Source organism: Alosa pseudoharengus, unplaced genomic scaffold (genome assembly GCF_046254945.1).
Source record: "Alosa pseudoharengus isolate Yale_2024_CS ecotype anadromous, Long Island Sound unplaced genomic scaffold, YU_APseudo_1.1 YU_APseudo_1.1_scf_4, whole genome shotgun sequence".
NCBI lineage: Eukaryota > Metazoa > Chordata > Actinopteri > Clupeiformes > Clupeidae > Alosa > Alosa pseudoharengus.
The window spans coordinates 14271226-14292688 of NW_027468774.1; the positions used below are offsets into that span (position 1 = coordinate 14271226).

General features: G+C 40.7%; 3 protein-coding genes across 8 annotated transcripts; 2 read left to right on the forward strand and 1 right to left on the reverse strand.

The window, feature by feature from the left end:
• Window positions 1-2395: 2395 nt before the first annotated feature.
• snx8a (sorting nexin 8a) lies at window positions 2396-13844 on the forward strand. Of its 4 annotated transcripts, XM_076264926.1 has the most exons (13): window positions 2396-2513; window positions 3873-4000; window positions 4997-5126; window positions 6422-6612; window positions 7313-7433; window positions 7798-7934; window positions 8763-8843; window positions 8950-9110; window positions 9509-9638; window positions 9775-9843; window positions 10531-10680; window positions 11369-11518; window positions 11936-13844. In XM_076264926.1, exons 1-13 carry the CDS (start codon window positions 2492-2494, stop codon window positions 12026-12028), a joined length of 1563 nt encoding a protein of 520 aa, XP_076121041.1. In that variant the 5' UTR covers window positions 2396-2491; the 3' UTR covers window positions 12029-13844. The 4 variants fall into 4 exon arrangements, with proteins under 4 accessions (XP_076121041.1, XP_076121042.1, XP_076121043.1 ...); XM_076264927.1 differs by lacking the exon at window positions 3873-4000 and having other exon boundaries at window positions 2423-2513; XM_076264928.1 differs by lacking the exons at window positions 2396-2513; window positions 3873-4000 and adding an exon at window positions 4545-4622.
• On the reverse strand, window positions 13840-15767 carry nudt1 (nudix (nucleoside diphosphate linked moiety X)-type motif 1). The gene is made up of 4 exons (XM_076264930.1): window positions 15643-15767; window positions 14980-15138; window positions 14714-14859; window positions 13840-14596 (listed from the first exon to the last, which is right to left on the reverse strand). The coding sequence occupies exons 2-4, from the start codon at window positions 15129-15131 to the stop codon at window positions 14421-14423; spliced, it is 474 nt and encodes a 157-aa protein (XP_076121045.1). The 5' UTR covers window positions 15132-15138; window positions 15643-15767; the 3' UTR covers window positions 13840-14420.
• A 356-nt stretch (window positions 15768-16123) lies between these two features.
• mrm2 (mitochondrial rRNA methyltransferase 2) lies at window positions 16124-20839 on the forward strand. Of its 3 annotated transcripts, none has more exons than XR_012982680.1 (3): window positions 16124-16523; window positions 16766-18721; window positions 20767-20839. XR_012982680.1 is itself a non-coding variant. In XM_076266768.1 (2 exons), exons 1-2 carry the CDS (start codon window positions 16175-16177, stop codon window positions 17188-17190), a joined length of 774 nt encoding a protein of 257 aa, XP_076122883.1. In that variant the 5' UTR covers window positions 16124-16174; the 3' UTR covers window positions 17191-19701. The 3 variants fall into 3 exon arrangements, 1 of the variants encoding a protein (XP_076122883.1); XR_012982679.1 differs by lacking the exon at window positions 20767-20839 and having other exon boundaries at window positions 16766-17858; window positions 18650-19701; XM_076266768.1 differs by lacking the exon at window positions 20767-20839 and having other exon boundaries at window positions 16766-19701.
• The last annotated feature ends 624 nt before the right edge of the window (window positions 20840-21463 follow it).

Consider the following 21463-nt stretch of genomic DNA (forward strand, 5'->3'; position numbering starts at 1 on the left):
AGTCTGTGTTGGGCACGAACTCTCATGCACGTATTCATGTTGGTGGGTGGGGTACCTATCCGGCGGCTAGAGCCAAACGGGCGACTTCACTCGGACTCCACGCACGTTCCCGAGCAAGCAAGGTATGTGCATTATCGCCACCCTCTGAACTGGAGGAAGACTCTCTTTTTCACAGAATGTCCAATAAAAATCGAGTTGGTCCACTATGCGTCATTTCCAGTTTGGGCGGGACTTAATCACACTCTCCAGTTATATACACGGGTTTCCCGTTTACCAACAAAACTAGATGCGCGCGCAGCTGTGGGGCAGAAGACGCTTTGTGGCCGTCCACAAAGTTATAAACTTAACCTAAATAGTCGGCTGCTGTAAGCTACAATCGAATTATTTTGTATACCCCTGTTGTCTCAATGATAATAACATTTCAGACTATATTTCAAAGTTTGCCTTTGAATTATTAATATAACATCGTATTTTGTCATTTTTGGCAAAGACATGCATTCCGTTAGGGATATTGAACATATTTAACATTCTCTAGCCATCGTGATTTCGAATTGGTGCAGTTTTCAGCACAAAAACTCATTTTATTGTTTTCATGGAGAGCATTGCTGTATGCTGTTCTACAGGGTCGTGGGAAGTGAGTTTTGGTTGGGGGTGCTGTAGTGGGGGGGGGGGGGGGGTTAAAAAAAGTTATTGTATTTTATTTAAACGCCTTTCCCTGTTAATGGACAACAGCATACTGGCATTGCATGACACACAGCACAGGCATACATCACTGTCAAGAACATTATGGCTACACTACAGAAAAAATGCGACAAAATGTCGCAAACCACAGATTGATACTAACGCAAACAAAGTAACTGTCTGCTATCTGACGCTACACTAGTAAGGTAACAAAGTTGCTGTAGCCTTGCACCGAAATCGACGGTGAACACGAGAAATATAAAACTGTTGAACACCAACATTAATAAAACGTAATAATTATTGAGCTTCTGACATGGGTGTCAAAACAGGCTAAAGACCCTATCGCACAGCATATTAGACAGAACACATTGACTCAAAACATATGCATAACATAGGCCTACACAACGCAATATTCATAGGCTAGCCTACATTAAATTGATCCACATATCACAAATATAGCCTACAACAAATGCTGACATCAAACGCACAGTGTAGCCTTTAACATATACACTTTCAAAAAGAAGAGAAAGAACGCTCTGAGGAGGCCACTGAAACAGGCACGCAAAGACACAGATGAATGAATAAGTTAATCTACCTCGCTGAAGAGAGCTCTTGTTTGTGGATGGAGCTTACTTAATATCCATGCCACCTTTCACCGTGGTGCACCGAGACTCCCGATAACACTATGCATCATTTTAAGCTGAAGATTGAGGCGGCCCGTGTTCAGCTCCTTGGGAAACTCACGTTAATATTCAGCTAGCCTACTTAATATGGCATATTGTCGTACCATAAAGCTAGCGTCATAGGATATCTCCCTCAGGTTTGTTTTGTTAATTTGTTTAGTTTTTGTTTAGATCTCCCAGGTCTAATGTAGGCCTAACATTTTTTAGTGCATAATAGAATAATAGACAGGGGGACGGACGGAGAGCTTCTTTTTTTTCTGATCGTGAGTGGTATGACATATAAATACGCGTGCTTTCCTGCAGGGGTGCCGCACCCCCAGCACCCCTACTTCCCACAGCTATGCTATGAGGCTTTCTGCCTCTTAGTTGCGCACGCATGTTTTCGTGACGTTGCATAGGAATCCATGTATAATACCTCCATGCTTGTATCATTGTATTTAAATACAATTTAAATGCATTTTGAAAGGCCAGTGTAATGACCAAAAAAGTGGTTTGTTGCCTGAGGGCAACGCAATGCCATAGAGGGCTAATTTGCATATGACATTGTTGCAAATTTGCTACAACATTGCCAAAAGTTAACTAACTGTTTGCATGTGAAAAATGACCTTACCGCAAATTCGCGGCAATTGTTCACCAGAAACCTGAAATTTCTGTAAGGGAAGCCTTCACAATTAACTCTAATTTAAATAGAAAACTATGCCTAATAGGCTATAAACCAAAATGTTTATCTTTTCATTTTGAGACGTGTTGGTAAAAGTTCAAAGGTTGATGGTTTTGAGTGTGTATAGGCAGCTCAACTCTATTCTGCAAAATAATATTAATAATAATACAAAATAATAATAATAATAATAAGCATGCATTGAATGTGGCCGATAGTCTACGTTATAAAAATGCATTCGCAATATTAAATATTCAAATCAAATGATCAATATAGGCTATCAAAATTAGCAAGGTTAAAATCAAGAAAAGTGCTAAGGATAAACTCCACCCACTGTTCTCCAAGCAAGAGACAAACTGTTCCCGGTTTCTGACTGAGTCTGCTACAACTTTAAGGAATGGGAAATTCCTTTTATTTTCTCCAGGAAATCACATGGAGGTGCTGTCGCACTCACATGACAATCTGAACTATGGAAGGCGAGTTAAATGAAGGTAATGATCATATGATATTTGGATCTTCATCCCCCTGTTTTGATAACTTTGTTTTAGCACAATATTTGGTAGGCTAAGTAAACTGTTGGCGACCAACAATATTGTTTGTTGTAGGCTGTAGCAGGTAGCGCATACAGTGTCACTATACGAACACAACTGTCAATGAAAAACAGAAGTAGTTTGGTATTAGGGCATTTAGTCTTCATAGTGGTAGCATGGGTTGTGTCCGTAGTAATGTCTATATCGCTGAAGTGTCACCGATATGAAGCTATAATGGCTTACATTTTATGTTGAGATTAAGCTGCTTTACAAGTTTCACCTGTTTAGACACGGAAGTCCCGCGCGAAGATGTCCAGTGTCGCAGGGTTAAGCGACTGTCAAATAAATGGGATATCCTAATGTAGGCAATTGTGCTTAGTTGTGATATATATCTTTGTAATTTAACTATTGCCAGAATGGTGTCTTTATGTAGAACCGAAAGCAACTCACGGAATGGGAGTGCATACCAATCAAGTAAGCAACGCCAGAGAACACAGAGGACTTTCACCAAGAAGTGTAGAATTTGTAGTTCAGCTAGAATGTGCCCAGAACGTCTCAAGAAAATTCTAGGCCTATTTGCCTAGCCTACTTTATATTTCGGTTTTCATGGCAGGGGATGTCAGAACACACGCAGTCTTAAAAAAAATGTTTCTTTGGGGTTAAATGTCGCACGCGGCCCAATGAAAACTAACTGAAGGACACCTCGTTACAAATGTTCAAATACGACAACATGCATCGATCCAGTAAATAGTGAAAATAGAAGACCTAGTGGATTTGACATTTGTGTAATCAGGGAAATAAAAGGTGAATAAAAGTATAGGAAAATGCCTTGGTCAGTGCTGCTCTTGTCCACCATGCAGGCACAGATCTGATGGGAATATGCTGTGCTGACACTGAAGAAAATGCAGTGTTTCCTGTTTTAGCACAGGATCATACTTAAGTTGTTGTTGAGGTCTGTTTTGCACATGCTTGCAGTCTTTGCAGAAATTTGAGGATAACGAGATTCTCCATAATTTTTTACTCTAGGTGTTAATGAAGATATCAAATTGCATTTGAACATTTAGGGCTGTCACTCTGTGAAAACTAGTTAAAGTCTCATTCATGCAAAACTCAAGAAATAATCTTGATATGAAAGGACATGCAGAGAGCACATGGACTTAGTAATACACTGTGCGATAGGCCTACCTCTGACTTTAAAACTGGGAGAATTACGCCACACTCAAGGTAATCTAAACAGGACGGCCACCATGTAGCTGCAACAGGCAAATTCGGTGAGTCCATGCTGTAGCCCCATGTCATGTGTTGTTCTTCCGACCACAGGGTCAGTGCCTGCATACTACAGGGAGGTGCATCAAGCCCTCAGCGGCCAAGCAGACGAGCGAGTGCAGTTGCCGGTTTTTCAGCGACTCCTTAGCAGAACAGACCTCCCTAGAGCTGTGCAAACACAGGTGAGCCCAGCTGTTCCGCTCATGCATGCATTATTAACAGATAGATAGATCAATCCAGTTAATGTTGTGGATCCTCGGGTAAATCTGTTGTAATTGGGCTACCCACATATCTGCTGATCTGGGATCTGGATCAGGGATCCATTCTAGATCAGGGCTGCAGCCTTCCCAGAGTCAGATGCTTACTCAGCAGTTGTGTAATTGAGTTTTAAAGGCTGTTCTGCACTGGAATGTCATTAGACCTGCTGGTACTGGACTAGTCACAGGATATCCCTTTTTCCCTGAGGTAGAGAATTCCAAAGGGAAACACTAATCAGGGACATCCACAGTCGATGTGAATGTCCCAATTTGTTGAAGGGAAGTGAGAATGAGTAGACCTATTGGTAGGAGGTAACTTTGCATTAAATAGAATGTGTTTATCCACTCGGGCGATGATGAACAGCAGTAGTACAAGTCACGTGTGTGCTTGGCGCTAAACAGTTCTGTGTTTTCCCCTAAGATCCCCTTTTTTAACAAGCTATTATGAAAGTAAGTGTGCTTCCTCATGATTGCCATCCGTATAATAAAAGCTGAATTGTTTTGCATTTCGAAGAGGGATCAGAAGGTTGTGACATGTTCTAGAAAGGTCTGTGTTTCTGAGTATTATCAGTTTGGTGCCTCTCACACAACACGCATTTCACGCTGTGATTTATATTGTGAGTCTGTCACCAAGCTTTCTAAAACAGCACTCTGTGAAATTACATGGAGGAAGTCCCTTAATTTGAGGTAATTAGATTATGATATCACTCCACGATATTCAGAGGAAGAGGAAAGGGTGATAAATCAATCTAAACATTTGGCCGTCAGTTTGAATCAAGTTTATGCTGGATCAAGTTCTGGATCAAGAACTTGTGTACTCATTCAAGAAGTGTAGAATGGAACTCTGTGAGCAGAACGTTTATTGTGCTTGAGATCATGGCTAATGGTTGTTTATGTTTATGTTTATGTTTTCCTTCCCAGATTGCGGATCACGTGGAGAACAGTGATGGCTTTCTCAGTAAGTTATCGCTCTATAAAGGCCTGGCACTAATTGCCCTTGCTCAGCAAGGCAAACAGCCGAGTCCTAAGCTGTTGGAGAATTGCATTCAAGGTGAGGCAGAATTCTTACTATTGTCATATAATTCTTACTATTGTCATATGACTCTTCACTCCTCAAGTAGTAAAAGCCGAGTTGAATAAGTAGCTTTGTCAACAGTAAAGTCGATGGGTGAATGACCCCTGGTTGTAAAATCTCAAGTCATGAGGTTTCACTTGTAGCCTATATGGTGATTCATATACATTAACCAGAAGGTTAGTTGAGGATTGTGTTTATTTGTTCTCTATGGGGAGTGTCTTTTGTGCTGGCTTTTCGCCTGCTTTCTACCCCTTTGGTATGTCGCTTAAAAGGTGCCAGATCAGCTTTTTTAAATTTTGTGTGCTCTTGTGTAATGCTTCTCAGCTAAATCAATTTCAAAATGCTTTTGGCACGGAGTAAGACTAATATTCTGTTACATAAAGGATACTTCTTCTGAAACAATAATATTTTACCTGGTCATTCTGTGGTGTTTAGAAATTGAGTTGGCTGTCAAAAGATTCTCTCCTCTCTATTTCACTCCCATAATGCCTGAAGAGAATCCAAACCCTACTTTAGGCTTTTATTGTTACAGGTGCAGGCAACATGGTTGTGGTGTGTGCTTGGAAATAGTTGTGTTATGCTCTCTCTCTCTCTCCCTCCCTCTCTTTCTCTCTCTCTCTCTGTGAACATATTTTCTTCTATCATATTTCATGTTTCATTTTAGCTCGACGTTCTCTTTACAAATTTAACATGGATAGCGACAATTTCTTTGTTAATAATCTTATTTTTAAGTATGTTTTATTGTTGTTCATCATATCTAACACAGCCCATATTGCATTGTAATTATGTCAGCCTTAACCTTAATTTGACCCACCCAATTGCAGAGTGTGTTTGTATTGGAACAAGGCATGTGCATTTTTTCTAATTATCTAGTTTGTCATTGCACATGTGTTTTTTTTCTTTATAAAAAAGGCCATTTTGTGTAGTTGACCAAAAAATGCAAGACAAAAAAAAAGGAATCAGAAAAAGGGAAGTGACAAAGTGATGGCCGTTGAAGTCAGACTTAATTTCACTTAAACTTTATGTTGTAACAGAAACCATTATTGGTCAGCTTCTGGCCTTGCCTTTACTTCAGATTTGGTTGCTTTGCTTTATTGATCCAGCATAATATAAGCAATGCCTGGTTCAGTTTTCAGTGATCACATCTGATCACAAATTACTTTTTTCACATAGGATTTTAATGTTTTTTTTTTTTTTAACCAATTACTTAATAGGGTTTCATTTAATGTATTAATTGAGTAATAAAAATCATTGTCATATTTTGCTAACAGAGTTTCCCAAGCCCCTGCTGGGTGATCCAAAGGACCTGATGAGCCTCAAGATGAAGCCTGCTCAGGAGCACCCCCTGATTGTGTCGCAGACGTTAGCCAAACTGTTGGGAAAGGACACAATACAAATTGAGATCATCCCAGAGAAGAAGGGCCTTTTCCTCAAACATGTAGAGTATCAGATCACCAGCCAGGTAAGTACTGCATAAACCACCACAGATCAAATGTAAAAAATAATACTTGACAAAGTCAGCATGGTGTTGCTTGAATAGGGGTTGCTGGAGTTAAAAATGACGCTTTTCTATTGTAGATGGTCGTTTTTTTGTGTGGTGAAACCAGGGGGTTATTCCAGGAGCGTGTTTTAGTGAAGTGCCTGGGTAAGCGTGAGTGGCCATGACCTAACAGAATGGATACAAGGCTTCCTTCCCCTTGCCAAACAAAGCCACAGGGCTCTTACTTTAGGAGGTGTGCCGCTTACTCTTACTAATTCAAGTTCTTGGAATACCCCTCAGCTATTCTGCGTATTTTTCACTTCTATTGTCTGCGTTGGTGGCAGAAAGTCCCCAGAGCTTTAGGGAATTTCTGCCCTCTACAGTGCTTCCTTTTTTTCCTTGTATCTGTTTAGTGTTTTTAAAATGTCCCAGACTGGCACGGAGGGGAGCTACTGCACCATGTGTTCCCAGTTTGTGGAGCAGAGGCATGCTGCCTCAGCACACAGACAGGCATCTAGTTGTTTCTGTGCACTGAGCGTTCACAATCAAAGCGGCTACGGCTGAACGTGTGCTAGCTGACTCTGTGTGTAGCTGTCTCCGCAGCCGGAAAAAAACGCAGCCAAGTGCAATGTTGACAGAGTGCGCTTCATGGGATGTGACAGTCGATTTGTTACCCTTTCAGCGCTTCAAAATATCGGTCTACCGTCGATACAGCGACTTTGACGTCTTCCATGAGATCATGCTGCAGAGGTTTGCCTACAGAATGGTGCCTGCACTGCCACCCAAGAGAATGCTGAAAGGAGGTACGAGTTCACAGATGTCAAAAAAACAACAGCAAGCAAAGGCATATAATCACACACCCACAGATTACAGTGTTTTAGTCCTTGCATTTTGACATATATAAAATCTCCCACTCTGGTTGCGGCTTCTTGTCCACAGCTTTTTATGGAGAAAGGAACACAAGATTCTCTAGCTGTGCTTGTACCCCATGTGAGGCAGAGAAAGAACTCTTATATGCAAGATTTTGTCTTGTTTAATTTGGACGTTGTGTTTGTCAGCCATAGGTGCTGATATGGTATTAAACTAAAACCTAGTACTCCTTATGCCGTCCACGTATTTGAGTCAAGTTAAAACTCTTTCTCCTCCACCACTGACCCTTTCCGGCAGTGTTGACCTCCACATCGGAGCGGGAGTTCATTGAGGGCAGACGGCGTGCCCTGTTGAGGTTCATCAACCTGGTGGCACGGCATCCATTCTTCTCAGAGGATGAGCTGCTCAAGACCTTCCTGACCTTCAATGGTTCGGTGCGTGCCCCCTGTTCCTCTCTCCCCGCACATCTGAGATGGAGAAGCAGTTCTATCTGGGCTTTCCATTTGTCATGAATCAGCCCCAAGTCCGACCATCTACTGAGCCATAGATGTTTGTCTATTTGATTCAAGTAAAAAGATGAAGTAGTACACTGTTTTGTTTTGGTAATACTGCATGATATAACATTCACTAGGTTAAAGAGCCTCTGATTTGTTGTTGTGAAATACTTTAAGGCTTCATAAACCCTCCCCTGCAAGACTTACACACTGTAGATGTTCACCCTTTCCCTGTGAAATAATTGGTTAGCAGGATTAGGTATCAAAAAACTTAACACAAAGTTCAAACATTTCATTGGGCTTTACAAGGCCAAGGCAGTTTGAATGATTACTCTCAGGTTTTAAAGGAAGAGTGTAATTTGGCCAAAGGTTATGATTTTTGTGCTCCACCGCTAATCAAGTCACACCACTTCCTTCCGCATTTCTTGACACAGTGTGTTCATTTGCTGCATTGTTTACAGCTTGGTCCGAGCCACTATGTTTGTTTTGCGTTTACAGAGCCAGGACTGTGTTCATGTTTTTTAGCACACACACACTGAATGGAGAGATCCATACGGAGCAGTTTTCTGAATTTGACATAAAAGTGTATTGGATTTGAACTGCAGCCTTTATACTTTTTAAGTACAACTAGGCTAAGTATTCTGAAGGAAGTATCATAGGGCAGCATAATGTGTGAATACTGGCTCTACATTGTTACCATGACGTCCAAATGAGTTGATACAAAGCAAAGAGCAGCTAGTGTGTCTAACATTTGTTTTGCCCTTGTAGGATGTCCAAACCAAACTGCGTGATGCATACAAAAAAATGGGGGATGAGTTTTTAACATGCAGACATGCAACTCAAGCAAAGGTTTGAGTCATTCAGTTTACATTTCCAATGACATCATGCCCATGCTGTGATACCAAACAGCTTGTGCAGTATTCCCAGTGAGCCCTGTGTATGTGCTACCTTGCAGGACTATCTTCCGGCTGACATCCAGGCCCAGTTTTCATCCAGCAGAGAACTGATCAAAAATATCCAGAACAGCTTCCACAAGCTGCGGGATCGGGCGGAGAGGATGGCAGAGCGCTCCAAGGAGAATGCCACGGATCTGCTCATGTTCGGGAAGGAGCTCAGGTACCTAGACATGCAAACAGCTTTGATTTTGTGAGGTTAAAGTGTGCAAACTGTTCAAATGTATTTATACAGTATTCATACTGCCTGGCTACAGCCAAAAGAGGTAACCTACTTTTATGCTCTGTTTTTGGAGGACTTTTTGCATATCAAATTGACATCCCTTGGAACCATTCCACAAAGTCCAGAATAGATATTTTTTCTCCTAGTTTTTGCTTTTGGTCAGCACGAGGAGCTTCAGAATAGCAAGTGAATGTGCCTATCTCAGCTGAACATGATGAAATGGCTTGGGCATAATAGTGTTTCAGTCATTTGTCTCTTTCTTTTTTCTCTCCAAAAGTACTTTCCACCACATGTGTCCAATTAGTTACAGATTCCAACGTGTCAATTGTTTGTTTCAGTACCTTGGGGACAGATACCTCTCCCATCCCTCCTCTGGCTTCGTCACAAAGCACCTGGGGGTCCCTGAGACAGTCTATCAAAGGCCTGTCGGTGGAGTTTGGGCTGCTTGCTGACAAAGCTATGCAGCAGGTAAAGAGAGCCGACCAGTAGCAGCTCAAAAGCAATCCCCAGTGGACAGATTCAGAGGGACTCTGCCTTCCCAAAATGACTATTATTTTTTTAAATAGTTTTCTTTCTCTCTCATCTCATTTTCTTTCGAATAAAGGGAAGAAGAGAGGAGGATGATGTGGTGGAAAAACTGAATCTCTTTCTGGATTTGCTTCAGTCCTACAGAGTGAGTCTGCATGACAAAAATCCGACTCTGCAAAGTGGTGATTTTGTAGTCCTTTTAGTTGTTGCTGAACTCCTGCTGTGTTTTGGTCCATCTCTACTCTGAGCCCAGCTGATTTCACTGAATAATTCTCAATCTTCTTAAACTGCGTTAATTATCACTGTTCAGAAGACAACGTTCTTGACACATGCAGTAGCACCCCAGTGTATTACCTTCATAATCTGTGTATGTAATTCATTAACACTTTTCTGGTGTCAATTGCTGTCAGTAGTAGATTAGTAACTACCAGTAGTATAAAATTATGATTACTCATAAAATAGACTTACTGTAGCTTGTGGTCATCAGAGATACAAGGAACACTGAAGAATTCCGCCTTGTGTCAATTTTCAACATATTGGGTTCCCATTTACCTCTTAATATTAAGGGATTACCAAACTCATCTAAAACCAACGGAAAGGGGAATATGCTCCTACCCACAAAAACAGTGGTTCATAGTGCTGTATCAGGCACTCCGGGCAAGCCATGTTTCTTATTGTAAATGAGGCTGAAGCTGATCTTTTAAGGCAAAAGACCTACATTGTGTTGCTTTTAAAATGTCATCACTTTAAAAATAGCTGTTCCTTCCTGTGCTAAAGGGCTGTTTGCCCCTCTGTAACTGTGGTCCTGTGTGGTGGGTTGTGTGGCCAACAGGACCTGTGTGAGCGGCATGAGAAGGGCGTGCTGCACGAGCACCAGCGTGCTCTGCAGAAGTACAGTGTGATGAAGAGGCAGATGATGAGTGCCACTGTGCAGCCAAAGGAACAGGTGTCAGTGGAACAGCTGGAGTCACGCATCGTACAGGTGAGCACAGTCTTAACAGATTTCTTTTTAAAAAAAAAAAATTAAATATATTTTTGGGGCTTTTTATGCCTGTGATAGGACAGTTGAGATTGACAGGAAGCGAGTGGGAGAGAGAGTCGGGGAGGGATCCTGAAAGGACCACAGGGCAGTAATCGAACAGCCAGCCAGTTGCGCCACGGCTGGGGCCCAACACACACACACACACACACACGTAAACATGTAAATACCTGTGTACATAAAATTAACTCCAGACATATATTCCCATGCATTTTGCTTAATATGCACACTGAAATGAATGTGCAGACATTAGACAACAGATGGGTTTCTAGCACTCACAGCACTTTGATCACACACAGGCATCAGTCCCACACGCATCTGATGCAATAGCTACAAAAGGCTGACTGGAGTGCCACAGACTGTTTGAGGTAAAGTGCTGGAGTTCTACTTGAACTTCAGTACTTTTCCAGCAAACTGTACTGCGTGTCTGTATTAAGCCATGTACTATATCCATAGACTATCTATTAATACACATCTAAACATTAATACAAGTCTAACTAGGCTTTGCAATCTTATGTTATTCTTACACTACATTGAAACACCATCAACTTCACTTTGAGTGCATGATCACCTCCTGGCTGTAGAAAGAACATGGGCCATTGCAACATGTGTTTTTATGTTTGTGTTACAGCAAGAGAATGCCATCCAGACCATGGAGCTGAGGAACTACTTCTCCCTGTTCTGCCTCCATCAAGAGACCCAGCTGGTCTTCACATACTTGACCATCACCTCTCACATCCTGGGTGCCTTTGTGAACTCCCAGGTGCAAGGACACCGAGAGGTGAGACATTCTTCTAAAGGTAACAGGTAAAGGTATCCGATATGGCATAGGGGTAGCTGCAGCGCTGCCAAAAGCTTTAGCTCAATACCCCATGAATACAAATATTGACCAGATGTCTGCCAATCCACATCTCTGGATAAAATAGTCTGCTGAAGACCTGCCAAGGCTATTTTTACTGTTTGTTATTATACCTTTTATAATGTATGTTCAGAACTTATCACTTTAAGCCAGTGCCCCGGTTAAAACCTTGCCACAAGTATTTCTGAGTTTTGAGGCCATGGTTTCAGTGGTATACTGTATTTGGGCAAGTCTTTCGATTAGAAGACAAGAATGGAATGAAGCACCTGTGGTTTGTAGACTAAACAGGCTTTGTATGAAGATAAACACACCTGCCTTTCCCCCTCTTTTCTCAACTAGATGGGTGAGGTTTGGAGTGATCTCCATCCAAAGCTGAGCTGCCTGTTTGGGGCCAGTAATGGTCTCCAGTCTCCACCTCTCTCACCCAAGTAAATAGCATAGGAGGAGACACGAAGAGAGGTGGTGCCCAGCATCTTGTGCTGGTGTGTTCACATGACAACACTTTGGGCACTCCCCAGCAGGTGCTAGCCCAGAGCAACACTACATTCCTTCACGCCCTGTGCCTTGGCTAACCTTAATTGATAACCAAGTGTATGATCAGTGGAAGTGTCTTCCTGGGCCTCTGTCGTTGAGTCACAAGGAGAGGGAGAAGAAGGTGTTTGGGAAATGAAGGACACATTTTTGAAGAAAAAGACAGCACTCACACTCTGTCAAATCATGTTTTTATTGACATGATGGTAACACAGTTTCATAACTAAAATGTCTTCAGTGCGAAAGTCCTTAAATGATGCCTTAATTTAATATTGCACAAATAATACTGATACAGAAGGGATTTTCACCAGGATGTTTTTCTGGTAACAGAATGTTCGTGTCCCCTGAAAATGTCTGATGTTTTAACATGCCCAGGACACAGTTTGATTTAGTTTGATGTATTTTCATATATATGTTGCTAATACATTTGTTGTGTATTCAGCATTGTTTTGGATTGTGTTCCATGTGCATTTAGTGGAAGGACTGAAACACTGTGTACTACAATTGTATTGACTATGATGTACTCCTAAAACACACTAATAATTGATGGTGCAATATTTTGAAGCTGGAGCTACAGATGAATAATTTGTTTTTTGTTTTTTGTTGTTTGTTTGTTTGTTTTACCCCTGAACCTGAGGGGGGCAGTGTTGTGATGGCTTCCACTCCTTACTTTTTTGCACAGAAACAAAACTGAAATATGTCTAAGAAATTCAAGCATTCCATTAGTTTCTGCACAAAAACTAATTTCTATTTTACATATTATTCCTGAAGTTCCCTGTTGAATGAAGTTGACTTGAAGTTTATAGACTTCTAAGAACAGCTGGCAATAGTCAAAAAGTTGTTCATCTCTTAGTTAGTGATTTCCATCAAGGGATTTTTCTTACTTTCGCATTGCACATTCTAGGACACTTCGATACTGTGAATCCCCTCTGTAGTCGCTATGCCTGAGCCTAGAAATTCCATGCATTCACTTCATTTCCCAATATGTTCATGTTCACAGCATATACTGTATATAGCGAGAGTTAGTTTCCAAAACACAGTGCCAAAGAACTGTTTCAGGCCAGAACAGACGAGGTTTTCAGGGTCAATAGATGCTCAGTCTCAGGTTAAAACACTTTTAATGTGCAACTGTCTGCAACGCCTGTTTTTTTCACTGGCATCATTGACAAGTGGGTCAGTTAGAGCGGGAGTTAGAATATGAGACACTTGATATGTTCTCAAACACAATGACATAATGGTGTTTAAGGTATGCTAATTGTTGATCTTTATTCTCACTGCTGAGCATGCCTCATTAACCTATTTGTCTAGGAAAGGTTAACACCTTCAAATCTAACACTGATTTGTTTTGCTGTAGTTTTAGGCTGAAGTATTGATTTAGCGGTATGCCATTTTCTTTATGACATTATGTTCATCTCACACTTTTTTGTTTCTGGTCAACTGGAACTAGTATCCATGATGTGTTTTTGTGTTCGACTGTTGCCAAATGTGTTACCGCAAACTGCATTTCTCTAAAAGATTCAATGCTTACACTTTAAGACACTCCATTACAGTAGAAAATCATGTTTAAAAAGTACTGCTGTTTGCTTTACAGCAATCTGAAAAATATTACTTCATTCTGTACCATTGTGAGCTGCCAGATATGTATTAACCTGCTACGCAGATTCATTTTTCTCCAGAACAAAACCTAATCCCTAAATAAAATGTACCACATGTGAAATTAGTCGACTTTATTCAAAGATTAAAAACATTATTACCCATCTACAGACATCTATTTTAACATGAAAGCAGCTACTCAAACAATTGTGAAAGCTTAAATGAAACATGGAGCATTATTTCAAATGAATCAGATTAGGTAGTGTCTGATGAGCATAGGGAAAAGTATTTCTAATAGTATATAATTTTCTCATTTAAATCATTGGTCCTGTGCCATTTCGTCTTCAGTGCTCTAAACATTATTTTGGAGCCACAGTAACAGTTTTACTCATAAATAATAGCACAGCCTTGTAGGCACATTGGTAAGTATTGCCTTAAACTAACCAAAACACAGCTGAGTCCTGAAGTTAAACACTCTGGAGCCTTTGTGCTCATCTCAAAAGGGCTCATAAAAGAATAATGTTCTGTACATTCTATATCTTGATTCAGAAATATGTCAGATTTTACACAGCACCAAACCTTGGCAACAGAAACTGTCAAAGTTCACTGATAAACAAAAGAGAGCAGACAACTTATTTCCACTCTACACTTAATTAATTTGGCCCAAAATGGAAAGGATGGAGTACTGTACAAGGTGATTTCATGAAACGTCATTTACCTCTTCAAGCTTGTGTTCCACAATCAAATCATGGCCCTGAAATTTGAAATAACCAAGGAATTTTTTCTTCTGAAGCATCATGGGAAACCATAGAACGTCATCTGCCCACATTTCACTGAAGGGGATTTTGTCACAGTCAAACCACTGAGGCCTCATTTCTGTGGGGGCAAAATGGGGAATTGGAATTTTTAAAAAAGGAATCCACATCCTTGGTCCAAATGTATGTTACACTGATGAAACCCCCCCCCCCCCAACAACAAAAAACTGGTAAATACCATCTGATTCTGTTGGTTCTCCGTGGAATGAGTCTGCTCTGAATACGTGGACATCTAATAATTCTGTCTCTCCAATGAATTCAAATTTGATGTTTCCAATCTTGTCCAGTGTGTCCACAGTGAGACCACTTTCCTCCAACAGTTCTCTGTCAAGACATAAATAAATGACAGTTTCATCTGAAGACAGCCATCGTCAGCTAAGAGGAGAGCTGGTCAAAATGTTCTGGAGTAACAGTTTAAAGTAGAAAAGGAGCATTGATTCTCACCGATGGGCTGCCTGCTCAATGGTTTCACCTAGTTGCACTTTTCCTCCAAATCCATTCCATTTACCTGCTCCAAACCCCCTCTTCTTCATGCCCAGTAACACCCTGCCTGGCTGCACCACCAAGACAAGGGTCAAAAGCTTTGAGGTGAACATGACATCCCTGGAGAACAAGAACAGCTGGTCAAACCCTAACAAAACAACTGCACTACTTCAAGTGTCAAAACTGACATTTCAGAGTATCAGAACTGGAGTTTTGGAGGAATTAGTTGCAGTTAATATGCAGGAAATGCAATATTATGGACATGGAAATATTATTGCACGGCATTGTACTTCAGAAAACCTTCAAATGCAGTTTTACGTCCCTTAAGTTCGTTTTTGTAAGGGAAATACAGAATGGTGCACCTGTAGAAACCTAAACATGGGCTTTGACAACAATATGTTGTGTAGTGCTAACTGTTGGCTCTGACTGATCATACACAATCTCACATAGAGGAGTTAAAGGCTGGCTACTTTGGTAGAGACTAACGTTGTGAAATGCTAACATGCTCTCTCATTCTAGCCTACTTTAGCACTGACAACATTCAGAAGTTCGGTGACTCCGGCGTGAGTCCAAACACGTGACTGTCAAGACAAAAGGATTCATTTGTGCGGTCATTTAACTCACGGATTCACTGAAGGTTGTACGGTGTTTAGATTGTCTTTCTTCAAAACGTAAATCTTTTAGTTCTGACTAAACGTAGCCTATGATCAGTGAGTTTTTTTTTCCCGCGGCATGTACAGTAGGGTATGATGGAAATGATACCCGGTCATATTATAGAAAACGTGAACGACCCATGCCAGATGAATAGAAGCACTTCAAGACCATCGCGACTTGTACAGATCTGTGGTGTTACACTTAAATATGACTGACTAGGATAATCGTACTTCTTATAATTGATTACTTAGTCATTTGTCATGCACATGAAGGCCTTATGCTTAAGGATACAAGGGAGATATTTAATGTGTGTGTTTTTTATTTGTGGACTTAAAATGAACTTTGGTGTGTTGTCGGGATACCGCAGATCGGCAATCAACCGACTGCGCAAATTGAGTGCATCATTGATGCAAAAGGCGTGTTTCCTTGTAAATGTCATTTCCTGGGACAACAACAGTCAAGCACATTTTGACGAGACAGACTGGCACAAGTTATTTCCTTTATGTTACTGTCTATATGGTTATTACCACAAGAGCATTTAGTTATGTGGAAACACTCAGTGCTTCTCCATAGAAGGTGTATCCAAACATCTGCTACTACACTGAAGAAGGCGCCTCAAAATCTAAAGGGAAAGAGTCCGGCTGACCAACGCTGGATTGTCAGGCAACTTAAGGATCCTTTTGTGAAAGCTGCTCACGTTCAAAACTATCGCTGCAGGAGCGCTTTCAAGTTGTTGGAGATAGATGACAAGCACAAGATTCTGAGACCAGGCTTTAGTGTGGTAGATTGCGGTGCAGCTCCTGGTGCATGGAGTCAAGTTGCTGTGCAAAGAGTAAATGCAACCGGGGAAAGTAAGGATCCACTCAGATGTTCATTCATGGAATACCAACACTGTTTTATTTAGCCTACCATCAAAAAGTATATTTGGTCACTGTTTTATTTTGAGAGTGTATTCCTCCTCAGAAGCATCCTTTTGCAAGCTATGTAGCCTATATTCGTTGTAGGCTAGTTTAATTTTGATGCTGACCATATAGTTGTGAGTTATCCTCCTATTATACAATTTCCATTCTTATCAGGTGTCTGTCTGTCGCAGATCCTGAACAGCCCTGCGGGTTTGTCATCGGAGTCGACCTCCTGCATATTGCCCCTCTCGACGGTGCACACTTCCTGACCAATCAGGACATCACCAGCCCTGCCACCCATGTGGAGCTTCAGAGGCTCCTGCCAGGTGGTCTTGCTGATGTCATACTCAGTGACATGGCACCCAACGCCTCAGGTTTCCGTGAGATGGACCATGAGAGACTGATCGCCATGTGCCTTTCTTTGCTGGACCTTTCTGACAAGGTGCTTACGCCAGGAGGCTGCCTTGTCTGCAAGTGCTGGGATGGAGGTCTCACCTGGAAACTCCAACAGGGACTTGCAGAAATATTTAAAGAAGTAAAGACAGTTAAGCCAAAGGCGAGCAGAAAAGAATCTGCTGAACTGTTTTTTCTGGCAAAATTGTTCAAAAAGAGATAAATGTGGATCATGCCATTTGTAGCCCATAGAATATTTGAATATGAATCAAACATTTATCATCATATCATTTGATTTTTGACAAATGATCCCATGGTCACCTGCTCCTGGTTCGGTGAGATACTGTATGTCTCTCTTTGACATGTAAAATATAAAATGATCTGGAAAGATTCACATATAGTAAAATTCGACAATTAAATTTATAATGTGGTTTGCATGATCAGCTCTGCAGTTAGTTGTAGGTATTTCAGATCTATTCATTGTGAATAGCTGATACATGTTCTCAGCCTGTCATTTTGCAGTGAGTCAGCCAGAAATGTGACTGAATGACTCAAAGAGGTTGAGGAAAGAGAGGCCTAATTGCATACATAGCTGAAGAGCGGAAGATTGTGAAATCTTTCATATTGAAAGATTGTATAACTGTGGCCTTGTTCCTTTTCTACATATAAAGTTTTCTCTCATTTTAATAACCATTTTTGAAGATTTTATCACAGCAATACTTACCTAGTAAATGGGAACTAATCACTGAATGATATTGTCTCATGCAACATTAAGGACATGCACTCATATGCATGCAAGGTTCCTCTAGATTGTCTCCATTGAGTTGTGGTCAGTCGTCCAAACAATTTGGCTGATATGCCTCAAACAGATCAACAGACGTCCTTCACAAGGTGGATATCAAATTTGCATTTGTCCTTAGCAGATTTTGTGCCTGGTCTTTTCAGCAGTAATTAACCTGTTGAGGAGTACAGTCACAAATATGTGATTAGAATGTTCGCGAACCGAGAGTTCCACATTATGATGTCACAATTACCCTCAGAGATTTTCCCCATAGACTGTAAGGAACACTGAAACTATAGATTGTTTGCGTAGAATTCTAGAAGGAACCAGGAAAATAATTCACTCCTCAACAGGTTTTAATTAGGGAAATGAAAAATGAGATGTATGGCTCATGGAGACAAGTGGGTCTTTACATTCTGTTATCAGACACGACTTCGATGATGACACAGGTAGCGTCGGAGCATCACCAGCTGTTTCTTGGCAAGCTTAAAAATTGCTTAGTGTTATTTGGGTTCATATGTATTAAAATTGATTGTGACTTGAAACAGAGAAAATAAATATCTCATGGGCCTAATATGTGATGGTAATAAGATTCTGTGAAATGAAAGTAGTCTACTGCATTTGGGATCAGCCAGAGGATGGAGCTCTTGAGTCATCGTTTGAGTTGTGTCTCCCAGCCCAAAGGATTTTAATCATGGCATGGCATGCTCTTCAGAAGTAGTGCTACACAAAACATGATTGTATTATGTAACCTATACAATTCATGAATGTATAGCATAATGTCAAAATGTTTGTCATGTGTTTTGTTAATGTCAAGACACTGAGTCACTGTCTGAACTTTAGTTATTTGGTCTGTTGTTATGTGGAAGTATTCATTTCAGTCATTTATTTTCCTATCCAGGCTCCTTTGCTAAACACAAAAATCCATTCATTGCCAGTGGACAGGAAAGGAAGATTAGGTCTGAGTGGTCTGGTATGTACATTAACCCTTTCCTTTACATGGGTTTAAGATCTACTATGGCTGATTGGTGTACTGCCAGTTTTAAAGCACACCATTGCTATACCACTGTAGCATGTTAATGGTGTAATTTCATGATCAGGGAAATGTACGACCGTTGTCCCTGAATGTTTGCTTAGATGTTTATCACCATCTGTTATGAACTGTTTTCTTCTCATCTAGAAATGAAAAAGTAACAGACTTAAATAGTAATAGCCCAAGTCTACAGTAAATACCTTTTGCAGCTTTCAAAAGATTTTTTATAAGAAATGCTGACAAAATACTAGCAACAACATGAGAGCATCTTGCATCTTAAAGTGAAATCGGAAGCCAAGCTCTGTATGTCATTGCCATCTGTGGTTTAGTATTTTAATGGCCCGTCTATTTCTGAAGAGAGGTTTTGCAGTTAATTGCAATCACTCAGTAATGAGCTCTTCCTCACAAATGCTGCCCGTAAGTGTTAAAATCATACTTGACTGTAGTACTGGCCTGAATGCCAGTTTTATGACATCCATAGATGGATCCCATTCCCAACACATCGTTTTGGTGAGATCATGACCGTGTAACTCGTGAGGAATGAATACAACGTGAACTTTGTACAACATTGTAAGTTCTGACTACATGTGGTTCAAAATTGAAAATTAGGTTGGACACTTATGGTTGCATCTCAGAGTATCTGGGATGTGCTGCTGTGCATCATGCAAGTTGTGTGAAAGAAGTTGAAGTGGCAAGTTAACTATATAATAAAATATAAACAGTGGGCCAGAAAAGGAAATGAGCACAATTCATCTGGTGTGTGGCTGTGGAGGTTACAGCCCTTTTAATTGGTGTGGCAAAATACTTCCCTTTAGCCCTGCTTGTGTTTTAACATTGAGGATGAATACACATCTGTAATGGTTTAATTTTATTTAATTTATCAATGTCTCCCTAATCCTAAATATACTTCATGCTAATAAATGTCCTTCAAATTAATATCCCAGTTGAAATCTGATTAAAACATAAAATGGAGTTATTTGAAGTCTGGTCATCCCATGAAATGGAGATTTTTAAACCTAATTATGAATGGATTTGCATGCATTTGTGGCACCAGAAGAAGGCAGTTCACACGAGTGTATTAATTAAATCTTCTTATGTAGTTCTTTTTTGGTTAGTCTGTCACTTTAAGGGTGGTTACTGTACTCAAAAGTACCCCTACCTTACTGATGGTTCACACACGCCCACAGCCCCCCTACAGTGACAAAAAAGTTCACAAAAAGTAACATTGCTTTGCCTCTCTGAAATCCCTATTTGAGCTTCCTTGCCTTTAACTAACAGTGACTTCCTCTTTCACCGGTCATCAAAATTCTTTAATGTTTGGATCACATTTTAATAATACGCCTGCAGCTTTAAGCTGTTACATATTTAGATTCGATCATATAATTCCCCTCAGATATGACTTAGCCATTGCTTAGGGGCACAAACCACTTATTCCAGTCTTAAACACATCTATTTTGGGCAATCCATAGGGACACTACATTCCAGGTTAATTTGCTTTTGTTGGGACAGCTGGTGGCTTGTACAGAAGAGCAGTCTATTAAAGGAAACAAATTATTTGTTATAGGGAACAGATATTTGCTGCAACGTTAATCAAGAAACCAGAGATCACCTCTGTGGACTTTTGAGTCTTTTGTGCAGAGGCTAAAACAGTCAAACAGAGTCTGGAACAGTTACCTCTTCCCTGCACTTGTTAGACGTGTTATTAATGTGATGGAAATGATCATTCATTTATGAACTACAACTAAGGGAGTGAGAAATCACCTCCTCTAGTTGTGATGTTTAATTGTTTAATTGTTGAGGTGTTAATGAACAGGGAAAATTTACATGCATTTCAACTTGTACTCTCACAATTTTAGGCTGCTTAAACTATTTCAACCAGGATATACACTATTTATAAACTTTGCATATTTCACATACATTTTGAAGTGCCACAGAAAACATTTTGGTAATCCAACTGGAACTCTCCCGTCGGCATGAATCACCAGGACTGAAAGAGCTCCAAGCACACAATGGATGGCCTCCCTCATGGGCCACTAATGGATGGATACCTGCTACCCCAGCAGCTGAATGAATGAGCCCATTTGCTGGAGCGCTGTAGGCCTGCCGACCGCAGATTACAGTGCTCTCTCCTCCACCAGCAGCTAAATCAGAGGGGGGGGGGGGGTCAGAGGGGTGGTGGTGGTGGCAGTGCAGTGATGGCGTCAGTTTATGCAGCGTCAGACAAACACAAACAATTACCATGAGGGTATAGAGGATGGGGGTGGGGATGTCTTATAACTTTGGCAAAACTTTGGAGACAGACTTTTAACAATGTGAAATAGGCCGAAGGTGTCTTGGTGTAAGTCCCAAATGATTAGTGAGCCTCCATTCTTTATCATATCATTCTTTTAGTGTAGGTTCACTGAAAATCAATTGAATTTAAGTTCGGTTTAATGAAAAACAATTTAATAATATGGTGAGTGGATTGGCAATTCCTTCTTTTAAGCACTTCATGACAAGGAAGAACACCGCTGTACTATTCATAGAGAGGAATAGATCATAGCTATCCATCCACAAGGGACATCTATGTACACCAACCTTCAAACAGCTGTAAACCTGGGTGCCCCCCCTCTGTAAACATTCATACTCTGCGTGACTCCTGGAAAGGGATAGGGGGTAGGGGGTGAAGCATGCATTTGAATA